The 17,072-nt window shown below is 41.1% G+C and overlaps 3 protein-coding genes across 4 annotated transcripts; 1 reads left to right on the top strand and 2 right to left on the bottom strand.

The window, feature by feature from the left end:
* The first annotated feature begins 120 nt into the window (after positions 1-120).
* On the top strand, positions 121-1,453 carry iah1 (isoamyl acetate hydrolyzing esterase 1 (putative)). Its single transcript, XM_072457844.1, has 6 exons — positions 121-260; positions 360-412; positions 493-644; positions 741-902; positions 989-1,110; positions 1,184-1,453. Exons 1-6 carry the CDS (start codon positions 198-200, stop codon positions 1,355-1,357), a joined length of 726 nt encoding a protein of 241 aa, XP_072313945.1. The 5' UTR covers positions 121-197; the 3' UTR covers positions 1,358-1,453.
* adam17a (ADAM metallopeptidase domain 17a) lies at positions 1,437-9,939 on the bottom strand. 2 transcript variants are annotated; one of them, XM_072457841.1, is made up of 20 exons: positions 9,760-9,939; positions 9,528-9,660; positions 8,990-9,123; positions 8,826-8,914; positions 8,571-8,742; positions 8,353-8,483; positions 7,945-8,031; positions 6,486-6,611; positions 6,128-6,272; positions 5,825-5,916; positions 5,602-5,754; positions 5,284-5,483; positions 5,060-5,163; positions 4,852-4,986; positions 3,978-4,102; positions 3,814-3,892; positions 3,655-3,743; positions 3,515-3,574; positions 2,926-2,962; positions 1,437-2,311 (listed from the first exon to the last, which is right to left on the bottom strand). In XM_072457841.1, exons 1-20 carry the CDS (start codon positions 9,857-9,859, stop codon positions 1,959-1,961), a joined length of 2,544 nt encoding a protein of 847 aa, XP_072313942.1. In that variant the 5' UTR covers positions 9,860-9,939; the 3' UTR covers positions 1,437-1,958. The 2 variants fall into 2 exon arrangements, with proteins under 2 accessions (XP_072313942.1, XP_072313943.1); XM_072457842.1 differs by lacking the exon at positions 2,926-2,962.
* Positions 9,940-10,790: 851 nt separating this feature from the next.
* LOC140370646 (14-3-3 protein theta-like) lies at positions 10,791-15,202 on the bottom strand. Its single transcript, XM_072457843.1, has 6 exons — positions 14,928-15,202; positions 14,127-14,516; positions 12,659-12,785; positions 11,841-12,004; positions 11,671-11,766; positions 10,791-11,540 (listed from the first exon to the last, which is right to left on the bottom strand). The coding sequence occupies exons 2-6, from the start codon at positions 14,418-14,420 to the stop codon at positions 11,475-11,477; spliced, it is 747 nt and encodes a 248-aa protein (XP_072313944.1). The 5' UTR covers positions 14,421-14,516; positions 14,928-15,202; the 3' UTR covers positions 10,791-11,474.
* Positions 15,203-17,072: the final 1,870 nt, after the last annotated feature.

Raw genomic sequence — 17,072 nt, forward strand, 5'->3', positions numbered from 1 at the left:
TAACATGCTGTCATTTCACTATGCATAGCCTAATTGCTTTTGATCACATAATATGGACGAAAAGACTAGTTTTGTAATTTTGTAAACGTTTGGAAATCTTAAAATCAAATATAACATATTTTTAACTACAAGCACACTCTTTACTTTGAAAATACGCTTTTCCACATTTCCGCAATTAACCGGAACTCATCTTTAAAATGTCCAAGTTCGGCGCAGTCGTTTGGCCTAAGCTTTTATTATTTGGAGATTCTATTACGGAGGTAGAACCTGCATTTCTAAAACATTGTCTTGCTTTAAAGTTCAACAGTTTAGGTTTAGCTAATGAGGACATTAAATAAATATTGTTGCTCGTGTTTCAGGTTTCTTTTCAGCCAAATGGATGGGGAGCAGACATTGCTAACAAATTAGCGAGGTAGGTCCAACTTGTCCCGACTACGGAACTCCAGTTTAATACAGTTGCGTTTAATCAAATAAAATTTACGTTTGTCACAGGAAGTGTGATGTCATTAACCGAGGGCTGTCTGGTTACAACTCCCGATGGGCCAGGATCCTTCTGCCGCGGCTTCTCGGAGTTCCGGGGTCCACGGAGAGCCACTTCGCAGCGGTCACGGTCTTCTTTGGGGCCAATGACGCTGCATTGAAAGGTAAAGAGAGTGTCGTGTAGCCGTGTCAACATGACAACTCACTGAAGCTCTCTGTTATTTCTATGTTAATGGTCAGTTCTGTGCTTTATCCTTCAGATGAAAAGCCTCAGCAGCATGTACCACTTCAAGAATATGCTGAGAACTTGAAGGAGTTGACCAAGATCCTCGCATCTTCAGGAGTGTCTGCAGACAAAGTCATCTTCATCACGCCCCCTCCCATTCATGAGCAAACCTGGGAGAAAGAGTGCATTATAAAAGGTTACACTTTTGTTTGTACATAAAGTGCAGGGACAGAAGAATCCGAATATAAAGTAAACATCTGCATCTAAAATTGTACTCCTAAGGCTGTGCACTGAACCGAGTGAATGCAGTGACAGGCCAGTACGCCCAGGCTTGTGTGGAGGCAGCAGCTCAGAGCGGTGTAGACGTGCTGGATTTATGGACTCTGATGCAGAAGGACGGACAGGTCTGCGCCACATGAGCTGAGGCGTTGTATGTATTTATTGTGGTTCGGTTACAGCTTTTCTTTTTGACTTCAGGATTACTCAGAGTACTTGTGTGATGGACTGCACCTGTCTCAGAAGGGAAACCAGTTTGTAAGTGAGCAGTTGTGGATGCTGCTGCAGAGGCGTGTGGAGCACCTGCCCTTAATCCTTCCTTACTGGGCAGATGTGGACGTTGCGAGCCCTGAGACCAGTCTGCTCTGTGACTGACACTGGAAGCCTTCAGTCCTTTATTGTCTTCGGTGATACCCTAAATGCAGACAATTTCTAAATCAAGAAATGTACAATAAACATTTTTATTTTTTATTTAAGCTCTTCATTTACATATTTAAAACTACCTAACATCACATAGTTGTAACAGTTCCAATCTGCACTTTTAACAATAATCAAGGCATAAGTGGTGAAAGAAAAGTGCATTACTCTAAAATAAAGTTTACAATAATAAGTTGTATTAAAGGAATTCACATACTTCTCATATGAAATTAAGTCTAATGACCTTATTAGCTGGATACATCACATCATTAGAAAAGGCACATTCAATTCACATACATACAATTACTGCCACAGTAAAGGAGGTTCAGAAAATGTATGAGGATTAACACTGAGGTACATATACTATTGTTGCCACTGAAATCATTTAGAAATGCATACAAGCTTGAGTTTCTCTTAACAAGCGGTCCAGTGTTTTTAGAACAAAACTTGAGTACAGAGACAAGTAACATAAACAAAAGGTTAAAAGTCTGTCTAGATTGTATAAGCAAGGGTGACTTGAGTGCATAATGAAAGTTCTCAACAGTCTGTCTCTTTGGTGTCAATACAGTCCTGCCTGAGCAGGCGGCGCCGCTCCCGGCCTATTGGATTCTCTCTCAGATCCTCGCAGGAGGATCTCGTAGCCGACGAGGAGGCTCCTGCGGTTGTGAAAGCGCCGGGGGCCTCCTCTCCGGGGGGAGAGTCGCTGCTGTCCTCCTGGATTGTGGCCATCCGCGGGCCTTCGTCCGGGCTGACGCTGGAGCTCTCCCCTTGGGCCGCGGGTCTGCTGGCTGTGAGAGGCTGGCTCTGAGGGCACATAGAAGAGGGCCCGGTCGGGTCTTCGGAGAAGTGTGCTCGAGCAGGCTTGACGATGCGCACGGATGTGGATTCCAGATTGCTCAACATTTCTTGATTCTGTAATAGAAAAAAACATTTATAATTGTGAACATGTATAGAAGAAAAGTTATGTATCTGGTACTTCCCACAGTGGAACAAGATAAGGAATGACTGATAATATGAGACTTCAGTGTGGACTACCCTCACTCCACACTATTAGTTACTCATTCTGTGCACTAATGTGCCTTTGGGGTCTGAATTAAAATCTAACAATGTAGAGCACTGAGAAAACTGAGAATGTACATGACAGATCACTTAGGAAGTTCCTTTATATTAGACCAGTGGTCATTTATAAAGAAAGTTAACTAATGAGACCAAAGAAACCTATTTGAAGCCACCTGACAGAATATTGTGGCAGAGCAGTAATGCAAACAGAAATGTGGACAGACAATGAGAGTGGGCACAAGACAACAGTGAGGTGCAGCAACTTCCTCCTCTGCACTCGTCACACTTCACTGCTGCTGCTCTCATTTAGTCTCTTCTGTTCCTGGTGCCTCACCAAGGCACAGAATAAATGTGCAGCCAGAGCAGGAATCACATTAAGCAGTGAGTGCAGAAATATTTAAATTGTGGGCCACAGACCATGCAGCGCCCTGGACTCATGGCAACACAAGCTACGTACACACACTCACCTACAGCCGGAGCGCGATTACAAACCTCCACCATCCGCTGCCGTGTGTAAAGAGGGGTTAAGGCAGAGAGCAGGTCAATGTCCCACTCCAGCACTGACAGAAAGCCCCGTCTACACCCGCAATATCATCTCTGGTCTGTTCTGGAAAACCTGGCTGGCCAATTTTTCCACTTTGAGCTCAGAGTTATGTAAATCATGAGTCATTTAATGAGTCATTTATAACCTGAGCCAAACCTGCTCCGGGGCAAAGGAGTCATGTGGAGAGTAGCGATTAACTAAACCAAACCTATATCTGGAGATGGAGTCTACTCAAACTAAACCAGAAATTATCCTCAATTAAATCAGCAGCCTAAGGTCCTCTGTAGTCTGTTAGTACCATGGCCTTTTGAGCTTGCTTTCAAATGCGTATATACTTTATTTTTATTTTTTTTCAATTTGAATATGGGATTTAATTTTCATTTGTTTCCTGAAAACACAAAGCTCAAAATGTCCTGATTAAACATGCCACGAAAGATGTTCTGTTAGTTCAGTTAGTGGGACAGCAAGACTGGAGCGCACAGTTTATAGAGAGAACGACAGGGTGGACTTACACTGGGAGGGCAGTAAAAGCTTTTGGCATTTTCCTCATATTGCTGGTCCAGTTTTTTGTCCTGCAGAAGAACACAAAATGGTGAGTCCCGACAGTGTGCACAAAGAGAACCAGAAAGGGACTGTGCAGACTGAGGCTCACCACACAGTGAACCAGGATGCTCAAAGGGATCCAGAAGACCAAGGAAAACACTACCACAGACCCCACAATGTTATCTGCCAGGAACTTCCCTAGATTCAAGCACAGGTAAAGGTTAGAACTGAAACCAGCCACAGCTTAGGCCTCTTCATAAACACTCACCAAATGTGTTGATGTCAAGTTTGTCAATAAAATCCCACAGCCTCTCGATCACATCCTGGACCTGCTTCATGCATTTGCCCTTTAATCAAATGAAATGGTCAGCATCTAAGATATTAAGATATTCTTAATATAATGTTTAAATGGGACAGACACTGGAGACTTACGGTCTCATCGCAGAAGCCCACGGTACAGGGCTTCCCTTTGCGGAGGAACAAGAAGCTCCCGTTATGCTCAAAAGGAGAACATGTCCCGTTCTTCCTACAGCACACTTTACACGAGTGCTCCGTCTCTACAGGACACAATTACACATGAAAGCAGCACAACATTACAACTCTATCTTAGACAAAAGCAAAATTAGAGCATTGAGTATATCATCTATAGTGGGTGTGATCCCTCATTTGCCCAGGAGTGTTCCATTGTACAAAAACAAATTGCTGTATCATATCTGTGTAATTTGGATGTAGATAGCTCATTACAGGGCTGTTAGGAAACAAAGAGCAGTCTCAAGTGAAAGCAAAACCTCCCTTTATCAGGAGGTCCCGCCCAGTGGGCAGGGCTTACACAGAATAGGATATAAAACCCAAGTTCTCAGATTTGATACGCAGATTGAGAATGACTCTTGGATTAGAGTCGAAACGTAAAGTTTTTCTTAAAACTGTCCAGATGATACAACTGAATTTTTTCTACAACTATATCATCTGTAAACAAAACAATAACCCCAAAGAGACTAAAAGATTTTCCAAACATTGGTATAAATTAATTGATGCCCTTTCGTGGTTAATTTTATGGTCCATTCCCGATGTGTGGAAGACTTGAACAAATCTCAACAAAGCAAATGTTAGCACATTCCTGATGCATTAGGGAAAATACTGTCTGAGGTAATGTTAAAAAACAAAGATTTTTAAACCAACTTGATCGGTCATATCACTAGGAATTAAGCCGTTCCTTGTTATTTATAACCAATATAATTTAAATAGTACAGTGTCTTCTTTCCCTGCTCACATTAATTGTTGTGGTTAAGGATGAGTGGGTTAATACCATTACAGGCACAAGACTGCAGGTTCTGCTTGGCCTCACAGAAAGGATTACACTCTCCATTTCGACACCTGCCGTTGTCCACACAAAGCGTGTCATCAGGTGCATTCACTGGGGGAGGGCATTTACTGGTGTTTCCTGTATTAAATACATTTGAACTGCTCATTAACTGTAAAGGCTCTTTTAATCGTATTGAGTTAAACATTCGCACCTGTACAGAAGGAAATGCCTTTACACGTAGCATTGATGGCCTCTTGGCACCTTTTTTCCGCTGCCTCAAACATGCAACCCCGACAGCAAGCACTGTTTCTATCACTGTGTTAATAAATAATATACAAAAGCTGTTAACACTTCTATATTTCACAGAATGGCAAAAGAACATGTCTGCCCTGTAAGTAGATTCATGGGAATAGTTTAAGTCACTGGGAGTATTACCTGCATCGAACGCCAAGTCTGAACTTGCAATCGGCAGTGCAGCAGGGGTCATCATTGAGGTGGAGCAATCCTGGGTCACAGTCCTCACCCTCCTCCACGCGAGAGTTCCCACACACTTTACTGTTCCTCTCCTTGAAGCACACTGGAGCTTGAAACTTCAGTGTCTTTCCGACAGACGTCTTGCTACAGTTGGAAAAACGCTGGAGGGAATGAAACATTAAGGTTGCACATGAAATTCTTAAGCACAGGTCTACTAAACCTGGGAAATCATTTTGTGCTGCGTCATGTTTTTCACTGATTAGCACTGTTGTAAAGTACCTTGTTGTTGTAGTGGTCTCCGCTCACAGCGATGGGGTACATGACAAACTTGCCCCCGTGGTCGTCACTGGGGGCACACTCAGGGATGTTGTCAGGGTCGTGTTCGGCACCAAAGTTGTGTCCTAGCTCATGAGTGGTCACCAAATCTGCCTCCTAATGCAACAATACAGAGGAATTTTAATCATAAATTGTTCATTTCCATCAAAAAGAAAACCCAGACTACCTTTGTTAGGATGGTCTTTCCATAATTCTTGGTGCTGGTCAGACCCGTGTTCAGATAGCTCGGTTTCTTGGCTGAGGCAGAGGGATAGTATGCTGCAAAAAATAAAACAAAAAGAAACAAGAAAAAAAAATTAAACTAGGCACGTGGGGAGTTTGAATAGTCAACCAGACTTTGAATCAATCCGCTGAGCTTGTATAACAAATGCAGGTGAAAAACACTTACAATGTATATATAACATGTTATTACACGTTACAGAATGGTTAACTGATAACAATGGAGGGAAAAAAACGTGAGCCTGCTTACGTCTGGGACAGAGGCCCCCCAGCGCATTGGGTTTAGAGGGAGCCACGTATGCCAGGCCGAGCGTGCCCTCATCAAAGTCCTGATATGTGAACAGATGAGCCAGACACACGCTGGACGCATTTTCTGCTATGTCAGCGCTGAATTGCTAAGAAATAAAAACATCATTCATACCATACCATAATCTCTTAATCTTTCTTTAAAATTATATATTGTATACATTTAGAAAATGAAATAATAGTCTAACAGGATGTCTGCGTTATCCCTCAGTCATCCAGGTCCATCACAACTAAAAAGCAACATGTGACATTGCATCTCATCACAAGATAACCGTTAAAGTTAACACTGTTTGGAATAGTACCTCCAGGAGCTTCTTCACATCCCATGCTTCCTTTCCCTTCCTATTGCTGTTTTCCATGTTGTAGTGCTTCCAGGAACTGGAATCATGCCCTTGTGGAGGCTTTGTGGGCGCTTTGTTGATGATCATCTGAAACAATGCTCATGTATTATTAAGTAATAATAATAATAATAAATATAGCCGCAAGCGGCAATGATCGGCCCTCGCCACGCCGCCGCCACGCCGCAAGAGGAGGGGGCGCTAACGCGCCCCAATTGTCATTTTATTACATCTACTGCTGAATCTGTGACGCTGTCACATCTTCTCCCCTTTGTTTTACCATCAAAATGTGGTTAACTTTTGATGGTCCACCCCTGAAGATGAGTCTCACCAAATTTCAGGTTAATATGTCTAACGCCCTAAGAGGAGTTCGTGAAAGTCTAAAGTGTAAACATGTTCTGGCGATTTCCCCATTGGAATAACATGGGAGGTTTTGGTCATCGTTACGGCAAAGCCATAACAATTATGACATGGGTCTCATTGACTTTTTTGATGGGGATGCCAAAATTGAGTTGTGTGTAAAATCTGTAGGGGGCGCTGTGGCTCCAAATTAATTTATTTCACTTCAAGTAGGTTTAGGGCAAAGAGTTTAACAACTGATTCTAATTTGACGCAATTCGGACTTTATCTGCGCAAACGGCAGAAATGTTAAATTTGGGAGATTTCTGAAATTCTTGCTACAGTTTGCGGCTTTGCCGCACAGAGACCGTGACAGGTATCAATGTCATTTGAATAACTTTTGATGTCCCACTCCTCAGTACCATTTTCACCAAATTTCAGCTTTTTAGAGCCAACGCCCTGGGAGGAGTTCGTAAAAGTACGACATTTGGAAAAACTCCGAAGTCATGTTTAGCCATTTTTGAAGCTCGCGCTTTCCTACCTCATGGTGTGGGTCCCTGGTCACTGACGGGTACTTTCGATAATTTTGAGTGGGCTCCGCCCACTTTGCGTTTTTGGCCCTCTATACAGTAATAATGTTCAATTTTTGCATTACATGCTTATATGCACGGAACATGCAAGAGATGGGGAACGTATTCGTGAGCTACTTAGCGCAAATGAGTGCTTTATATGGGGATGACGACCGCATCTCAATGTAAAGTGCTCGTTTAGTGCGCACTTTTGCACGGGCTTCGCCCGTTTACAACGGTAATGTTCCATTTTCCTACTACTAATTAGTATGCACGGGGCATGCATGAGTGAAGGAGTGCGTTAGTGAGTGTTTGGAAGTGGGCGAGCGCTTTGCGCTCGATTTCGTGCGCACTACGTGCGCACTTTCGCAGCCGTGCTTCGCACGGCCTTACGAGATTAATAGGCCTCTCGCCAGCTTGTGGCGCTCGGGCCTAATAATAATAATAATACATTTTTTTTTCTGATTTGAAATGAATTGCATATAGAAAATAATAAAAAGGAGTGATAAAGATACCTGCTGGATCTGTACTCCATATCCTTTGAACTCCTCATCCCATGTTGTGTTTCTATAAATGTCATCAACTCGATCAATCAACTCAATCTACAGGATGAAAAAAAGTGTAATCAGAGTATTAGGGAAGTATATAGAACCTACTACTACAGTAAAACTGAAAAAAGAAGATAACAAGACATTTTAAAGCCCCATTATGTAACTTTTTGGCAAAAAAATAGAAGGGATCAAAAATAAAAAATTTAATTGCTCTGAAAAACAGAGAAAACATGTGCCCTCCAAAAACCTGACTCGCACTTGTAGATGTATGTTTTTGACCTTCTATTTTCATGGCATCATGCAGGTAACGTGACACCTCCAGAAAGTAACATACTGTTGCTTTAATATAAAAAATCTCCTCAAATAGCGTACCAGATAGTTTAGAGTAACACTCTCCTGTCCTCTCCCCATGTGTCTGTAGAAGCGGTAATCGGCCACCAGTAGAAGTGGGCATGTGTTCTTCCTGGGATCGTGGACTTGTCTTTTCTCTCGGCTGTGGGGCTCTAAGAATCAAATAGAGACATGTTCAAATCAGTCTCCAATTTACTACGACCGCATCACATGAAGCTGAAGCACTAGGATGTCCATACCATGCCCCTGCGGCCCATGGTTTTGCCCCAACTCTGACACAAGGTATCCGTCTCCAGAATGCATGTAGCCGCACACTTTTGGAGAAGCAATTCGACTCAGATTTTTTATGTCTTCAGATCGATAAACGAGAAGGCTGCCGTTAGCTGCAGAATTACTGAACCTCCATAATGGCTGCAAAGATGAGCAATACAATTAACAACATAGTAATAAAAAAACAATATAATTAAAATGTTTAGTGTCAACATGGTGTGTACTTCTATTGTATACTCAGACTCCTCAGTAAGTATGTGTGCAGAAAACTCATCGCCATCTATGTGTGCTTGGACGCGTGAATGTTCTTCCCCTGCAAAAGATCATTGACCATCAAAAAAATCAAATATGATAATCATCATAATCACAAAACCAAACTGTAACTTACCAACAACATGTCCTTTGAAATAGTTCTGAAGCTGAACATCATAGTTCTTCTCGTTACCATTTTTATCGACAAACACAACTTTTAGGTCCTCGGTAAAAAGACCAGTGTTGGAGGTCAGATACAGCTTGAAGTTCCTTAAAAGTAATAAGGGATTCTTTTTTTTAGAGTTCTTGTTCACTTTAGCAGTTACTAAAAAAACATGGGATGCCGATCACACTCTGAGCAGAAGAAAACATATTTATTGGTGAATTAGGGTGAATTCTTTATGTGGTGTCTGACAAAACCAATTAGGTCTTTGTCCCAAAACAATAAACAACATCACGTTTTAACTGGTGCTCAGTCAATTCTATTAACATTAAACTAAAAGTGACAACTCAAAGTAGAATGGTTTCCAAATGTAAAATAGAAAAACTGGGATATTCAGTGAACCTGCCTATTCCTCCCACCATGTCAAATCAAATGTTGCTTTTTGAAGAGATCACCCGAGGAACACAAGTTTGAACAGAACCAGGATGAGATGCTAAACTGTTGTTTGTACCTGTGCAGAGCAGAGAAGCTGACCAGTCTCTCTATGTGCGAATGGGTGTGGACGTCTCTTTTCCTCACAGAGTGCATCTGCAGCTTCGACAGCGGCAGGACCTCGAAGTCCGACAGAATTGAGTGGAGATCATCTAACCGTTTTGTGCAATGAAAGAACAATGATAAACAGGCAGATCAGAGAAACGTATCGCATGTATAAGTAACAGCAAACATATATATCACACACATACCGTATTTGTGGCTTTGGTCGCGGTCCTCTTTGTTGACAGTTTTACTGGCACCGATTACGCAGCAGGTAAACACTACGTTGAGCAAGAATAGTATCTTCATTTTAGATATTATATTATAAAAGTTACAGTCTCAGCAGTTAGTTTTGCCTTTTCTGCATCAACGCTACCCGGAAGTGGACTGAATGCTTAACACCCAAATGACGGGTAGGCCCTAAGGACAATTCAGTTCCGCATGGCGCATTCGCGTTTAGCTGCGACGATCGACGAGAGTTGAAGTGTCCGTGACCCACGGGAAAACGCCCAGCTGCCTCGTGTCGGATCTGCGCAGGACTTATCCCGAGTATATACGATTTAATTTATACTTAAATATGTAGAGTCAAAGATAATAATGTAGTAATGAACATTTAATGTGACCTTTAACTGTGACTCCCATTTGTAACATTTTCATCAAACGGATCATTCACTCTGGGGACTAACTTTTACTACATTAACATGTTAATGTTATGTTTTGTGTGTACTACGTGGTGTCTTAAATCAATAAAAACAATGACACTGAATAATGACCCATGGAAATATGTAGAAATGTTGATACCTTGTAATTATATATAAACTAATAAAAAATACAACTTGACATTACATTTTGAAGGATTTTCAACATGAAAAGAAAATTAATGTAATGGCAAAGCAATGTTTATAATGGAAGCCAAGGGGAGAAAAATGGGAGCGTGGCAATATTTCCATCAAGAGCCAAATACAGTACAAACAAGACAATTTTTTTTTTAAATATACAACTTGTCCAATGTTGTATGCTATTTGGTGCAACACAGCCAAAGTTATGCAATTATATATGTAATATTTAATTCATTTTAAATTGGTCATAATGCAGATTTGAATAGCAAGTTTTACATATACAATTCATGTGGCATTAATGAAAATGTGGGACCAAGGACAGGGCCATGGCTGTGGAACCACCCAAAAAGAAAGATCTTAGATAACACCCTGTGTACTGTTATTAAAAAATAAAATACAAGTTGGTTTATAAAATGCTTTATTATTGTTAGCCAATACACTGGAATCCAAACAGTTCCTCAAGGTTTTGAGCACTGCAAAGTGAATATCAAAACAATAGTGGTTCAGATAATTTATGACAATCACTAGACAAGATGAACAAATCTGTATGGAAAGTTACCATTTTGACCCTTTATAATGTGATAATAGCAATTGCCCCCATTCCAGTGTGACATCTAAGACAAAGGTTTATACTAGAACCCCATTTGATCAGAAGAGCCCAAGAGCCATGCTTCAAGAAACAACAATACAAGGAAATAAGCATTCAAAACAACCGTCTTAACAATGTTGGGTAATGATCATTGCCAGCTTGTAATGAACAGTGGCTATTCCTGTGCTATAGCCATCGAAGACCTCAATTGCTCAAACCACATCTCACAATGGTACAGAGTAATAAACAAAGGGTTGCAAAAGGCCTAGGTGTAACATTTGCTTTCAAGCTGAAATCCAAATAGCTGATGGCAGATTATGCAAGTAGAGGTAAAACTGCACATATACAAGACAGGACAAACCAAAGGAATGGACAAGTTTTTCATTACCTCAAATCTAAACAGTGAAAATATTTATTTGAAATTTCCATTCACAACTCTAAGCAATGGGAATCATAAGAATGAGGAGCATTCAGGAATGAAGAAATTACTTGAGATTTAGTTCTCATTTTCGCCCTCTCCACCCTCTCCTTCACCCTCATCAGCATTATCGGAGGTCCATAGCTGTGAAGAAATAGAAACAAGTTAGATACGAGGAAGGGATTTCACCACCTGACCTTTATAAAAAAATGTGCTGATTGTCATTACAATGGGGATTTAGTCAAAAGTTCCATGACCGACACTAGAAACTTACTGTCAGGTTGTCCCTCAATAGCTGCATGATCAGAGTGCTGTCTTTGTAGGAGTCCTCATTTAGTTTGTCCAGTTCAGCAATAGCTGAATCAAAGGCCTACAAGAGCAATGGAGAAAAATTATTAGGAAGCCTGAATATACTTTAATTTTCTCCATGTCTAATATACAGACCTCTTTTGCCAGGGAGCATGCTTCCTTGGGAGAGTTGAGGATTTCATAAAAGAAGACCGAGTAATTCAGAGCCAAGCCCAGGCGGATGGGATGAGTAGGATCCATCTTAGACTTGCACCAATCCAGTGCAGCCTCGTATGCCTTTTTGGAATTGTCAGTAGTTTCTGGGGGGAAAACAAGCCATTTTATAACAATCACATTCCCCATGGAGCAATAACTACAGATTCACATTTTAAAATGACAAAACTGTAAACTGGTTTTCAAAAAGGTTCTTCAAATCACAACTGAACCCGTTTTGCAAGCGCTCCTTCCGTTTATGGACAGGCCATGGCTCATATTCAGCTAAGATCTGCCAGAATTCCAGGCTCACTGAGCTGCAGAGGCATTAGCACCGACACAGGTGCTGAGCTTTAGGAAGTGACCATTCACATCAGAGCGGACAAAGCAGAGGTTAATTTCCTATAAAAAGGAAGCTTTCAGGCCAGAAAAATAAATGGGCGCAACATCCTCCCTTCAATAGTTTAAATTGTTAATAACAATCGTCCCAAGGTCACCCTAGAAAAAGAGGTTTTACTTAATCGGGTTCTCACCTGGCTACGTTAAAAAAATCTGTTTGCCTTTATTTAAATATGTAAATTTAAAATTCTTAGAATGAAAAATCTCAGTGCGCTGCCTAATTTTTAAAAAATGAATCAAACAAAAATGATAAAAAAAATAAAAAAAATTGTAGCATAAAAAAAGTGTCTGGGGAAGAAGGCCATTTTAGCATTCACATAATTTTAGCAAAGATGGAGAATTGGAAACAGAGTGCAACTTACCCTTTTTATCAGCATCAGAGGCTACCTCAGCAAGGTAACGGTAGTAGTCCCCCTTCATCTTCAAATAAAAAACATAGCTCTCATCATTGTCCTTTGAGTTTGGAATTAAATTTTCCTCCAGCAACCCCTGCAGAGAGAACACAATGTCAGTCCACTTCCTCCATGTGTACGGCTATGGCTTTATTTCCTATGTCTGATGACGCACATGAACAGAGCAAGTCCTCACAATAAAGTCTAGTTGCAGATCACTAAAATGGTGATTTGAAAGAGTGTAAAACGGGAACCTTCTTTTCTTAGAGGATTTCCCCAGCTCTCACAAATCAATGTACATTTAAATAAGTGAAGTTATCTTATTCAACAATTAATAATTTGGGTCATTTCTTCTGAGGTGGTGCGACAGAGCAGTTATACCTGAACACTCAAACTGCAAAGCATTGCAGCATTGACATAATCAGTTGTTGATATCAGTTGAAATTTTTTAATTTTAATATTATACATTATTGGACAGGCATAACCTAAACTGTCATTTTCATTTGTTAAATAGATGTGACATATGGTTGTGAATCTGTAGTCGTTTTTATCATCATCATAAAAGGTGCAGTGCATTCAACTGGAGTGGCTTCAAACTTCATTCCTGGATTGGGACATGGGTTGTCAAAATCAGATACTAAAACTAGATAAAGTATTCATACATTCAGTATAAAGCCTTTTTTTGTATCAAAATAGTTTAAAATGTGGATATCAATGACAACACTAATTGGGACATTTATGAATGCCCTCTATAAGGATGAATTAACTGGACTTTTCCATTTAGAAAAGTAGACGGTTCCCATGGTTTGATGAAGAAAGAGTGTCAAACAGCAATGCCACAGACAAGTTAAGGCATGAGCACTGACACTCTGGCATCAACTGGAACGGTACCAGTCCCGGAAAAAGTCTAAAAGGATTAATTTCAAAATGGAGACAGCTTTGTTTTGCCTCTACCCAAAAAAGGAGAAAAAAGGTGACTGTATAACTTCGTTTTGTCTTATTTTGTTCTGTATTCTTGAATACAGGCCTTGTGATTCCCTGTAATGAACTTCTTTAGAGTCTACAAACCCTGTCCAGGCACTGAGCCAATTAAGCCAAATTGCTGAAATACAGTGGCAGAAAGAGCAACTCCTGGTGCCCATAGACAACATTTAAGAAACATGGTTTCACGTTTATAGGTGATATTTTGAGGGCTTCTGCCAATTCTAAAGATATACCATTTTTTTCTGAATTATTTATTGTTGCTATAGCAAATGGTGCTAGATTTTCACCACTCTGGGACCCATGGATAGGTTCAGATGACATGCAAAATGTATGAAGGGATAATAAGTTTTGCCATATAGTATTTTTGTTGAGAATTTATGTTAAACTTAAGATAAATATTCACAGAACTGAATTTTAGGTGAAATTAGGTCAGAAGTGAAAACTCATTGATTACCAAAACAGTGTTGCAGATTGTTTTCAGCTCATCCTCCACTTTCTCCTGATACTCCTTGACCAGCTTGTGTTTCGAATCACCCGGATCCGTTTTGGATCCAATGCTGGACAGCATCCTCCATGCAGACCGCCTCGCCCCGACCACGTTTTTGTACGCCACAGACAGCAGGTTCCTGTGCTCTACTGACAGTTCTTGGCCCTTCTGTGTAACTGTCTTCATGCACTCAGCCATGTCTTCATAGCGCTCCGCTTGCTCTGCCAGCCTGGCCTTCTGGATGAGCTCATCGGTTTCCATTGTTTAAATGGATTTGTGGACGGGACAAAGTAAAACTGTAGATTTACTGGAGAGTTTGAGAGTGGATGCTGGTTTTAACCACTGCAACAAATGAACCTGCGGAAAGGGTAGGCGTGTGGAAAAAAAAACACATGAAGAACGTCGTGTACGGTTAAGAAATGATTATTACCCCTACAACAAACGGCAGCGTTTAACTTGAAGAGCTAACCGTACTCATTAAATAAAATGTATCTACAAACCAATCACGTAATCAGGCCTTCGTAAAACAGCCGATGTAGTTCACGTTGAGCCCCGCCACAAAGCAGTCTGGAGGGGCTAACTAGCTATGCTAGGTAGCGTTAGCATGAGCGAAATGTAGCATTAGCAGCTACATTGGCCACTCCTTTCTCTTTAACACGACCATGAGCACTATTCCGACGCTCACAAAGCGTTTGGGAGGCTGCCTTTTGAATGACCGAGCATGTCTACAACACGAGTACAAAAATCAAACGACAGAATGGTTCCTACCTGCCAAATTTCAATTTTGCTTCACGAATCGAGATCGAGAGGTGAACCAGAGGAGCAGAAACGGCGGTGAAAAACCACCTTAACGTGCTAAAATGGAGCAGTGGACCGACGAGCAGCTCTCCAATGTAAACCTTGATCACTGTTGATTGACAGTAACATTCGAGGGCACGGACCAATCGTTGTCGCGCATTGGGAGATTGGGCGGGCCTTGTGCGTAGGCTTGATGAGAGCGCTGCAGTCCTCGGCCGCATCTCAACTCTCTTTCCTCGTCTCCTCGTTTCCTTAGCTGTCAGTCAAACGTGTAAGCGATGTCCCAAAGCTCAGAGCAGCCAGGGGAAGGAGAACGACGGTCCAGGAGTCAAACACCAGATAACAATAACATTAGTGATAGTATTTTGTCTAACAGAGAGAAGGGTTTAATGTTGCAAGCAGGCACCAAAGTACTGGGACAGAGAGGATCAGGATATACATTAAGTTTATTATAAATATGTTCATTTGAGAAGAAGACGTTGCTGTGACTTTGATTGACAAGTTCAATAATAAATATAGCATCAGATTGCAGCTCCTCTCCTGCCTCGTGTCTTTCTCCTCGCTGTGTTCTCTCTGTTGCTGGGACCTCCTCGCCCATTTGCTGCGGAGGAATCAAAGGAGCGAGGACACGAGGAGGCAAGAATAGAGAATTGAGACGCGCCCTCCTCGTACCGCACAACGTCACCACATTGCTGTGTCGAGAAGCAGCCAATGAGCACGCGCTTTTTGTCGTGATTTTCACACGCTGTAGGCGCTGGTCAGCGTGGTAGGCGGGCGTGGCACTCCAGCCACTCCACACGCAATATACAGTCAATGCTCCACACAGACACACGTTGGGACATGCGTCTGAGGACACGGGATGCTGGGACAAGTCCTTATGGACCGTGTTTAATCTGTTCTCACTGTCGCCCTTCGAGGCAATTGATGTTGTAATTTGGGGCGTTACAGTAAAACATTGAATTGAATACACACTATACAGGTTTTACTCATGGGTTTCTGGCATAAGGATTCCTTTCTGATTTGAGAGGTGTGGCATGGCGAGGACTGTTGTCATAGCAATAGCACAATTCAAATTAAAATATGATATGTTTTGAATGGAAAAAGCTCCTAACAAAATCCTTTAAACCAGGAAGTAAGGAGGTGGTTTCTGCAGTTTGGAACAGGAAGACAATGGACCTGTTCCTGTTAGTAAGCCATTTTAGACCAAAAGGTAAAATAATGATCTACTAGCCTATGCTAATTGTCTCAAAAAAGACTGTTGTTCTGAGCAGAAATGTTTTCCCTATTGTGGAAGCAACAAAGCTTGTTTGAGTCTCCATACTGTAAGGCTAAGGCAACAATAGTGCCTGTATAGCCTACACAAATGTTGTTATCAGCGATGCACCCCTCATTCAGTTCCCTCTGAAAACAGCTCTAACACCCATTGCCCGTCGCCACAAAGTCTGTTGACTTCTCCTGTATCCATTTGTAAATGAATTGCTATCAGTATCTTCAAATGTTGAGCCTAACACAGTGGTAAAGTGAGTTCATGTATTATCCATAAATATCAAATAGCTCATTAGTAGGCCCACTGGAGCATGTTTGGACTGGTATCATGACGAGTCAAATATCACTGCCATTTAAAATAATTACACGAGTGAAAAAACAAGACTGTTCTCAAATAAACATAAGTTCAGTGTTTTTCTGAGTTCAGAGTGCTCCGTTTATATGAAGTCCCTTGTCTCCAGCAGGCGCCAAGAGTCCATAAATAGCAGTAGTTAATAGGTTGGGAAATCCCAGTGCTTCATCTCTATTTTTGAAGTTCACATATTACTAGCACATGGTTCGCTATATAGAGTCTACAAAATGTAAATATATGTAACTTATTTGCACATGTTCGCAGATGTGAAATAAGCAATAAGAGGTGGTTCCACAACTGTCATCAAGTAACCAGGGACATGAGTGACCAACATTAGGAGAAAACTTGCTTAATGTTCCCAATACATAGGCCTTTTATTTGGCAAGTAAAATAATATAATATATAAAATATATTTTTGCTATATGAATGTTTAAACTGTCAGAAAATGTGTTTATTTTTGTTGTCACCAAAATATTTCTGTAGTGCTACCTCTAATC

Source organism: Eucyclogobius newberryi, unplaced genomic scaffold (assembly GCF_026437365.1).
Source record: "Eucyclogobius newberryi isolate DKJ021-1_F unplaced genomic scaffold, fEucNew1.0.hap1 SCAF_21, whole genome shotgun sequence".
Taxonomy (NCBI): domain Eukaryota; kingdom Metazoa; phylum Chordata; class Actinopteri; order Gobiiformes; family Gobiidae; genus Eucyclogobius; species Eucyclogobius newberryi.

Bases quoted from the DNA above. Each gene is read 5' to 3' on its own strand.
- LOC140370646 (XM_072457843.1), bottom strand. From the start codon at position 14,420: ATGGAAACCGATGAGCTCATCCAGAAGGCCAGGCTGGCAGAGCAAGCG. The intron at 12,005-12,658 runs GTAAGTTGCACT...TTTTCCCCCCAG, and splicing joins CTCTGATGCTGATAAAAAGG to AAACTACTGACAATTCCAAA. The intron at 11,767-11,840 runs GTCTGTATATTA...TTGCTCTTGTAG, and splicing joins CATGCTCCCTGGCAAAAGAG to GCCTTTGATTCAGCTATTGC.
- adam17a (XM_072457841.1), bottom strand. From the start codon at position 9,859: ATGAAGATACTATTCTTGCTCAACGTAGTGTTTACCTGCTGCGTAATC. The intron at 9,661-9,759 runs GTATGTGTGTGA...CAAAACGGTTAG, and splicing joins CGACCAAAGCCACAAATACG to ATGATCTCCACTCAATTCTG. The intron at 5,484-5,601 runs GTACTTTACAAC...CATTCCCTCCAG, and splicing joins GAGACCACTACAACAACAAG to CGTTTTTCCAACTGTAGCAA.
- iah1 (XM_072457844.1), top strand. From the start codon at position 198: ATGTCCAAGTTCGGCGCAGTCGTTTGGCCTAAGCTTTTATTATTTGGA. The intron at 413-492 runs GTAGGTCCAACT...CGTTTGTCACAG, and splicing joins ATTGCTAACAAATTAGCGAG to GAAGTGTGATGTCATTAACC. The intron at 645-740 runs GTAAAGAGAGTG...TTTATCCTTCAG, and splicing joins CAATGACGCTGCATTGAAAG to ATGAAAAGCCTCAGCAGCAT.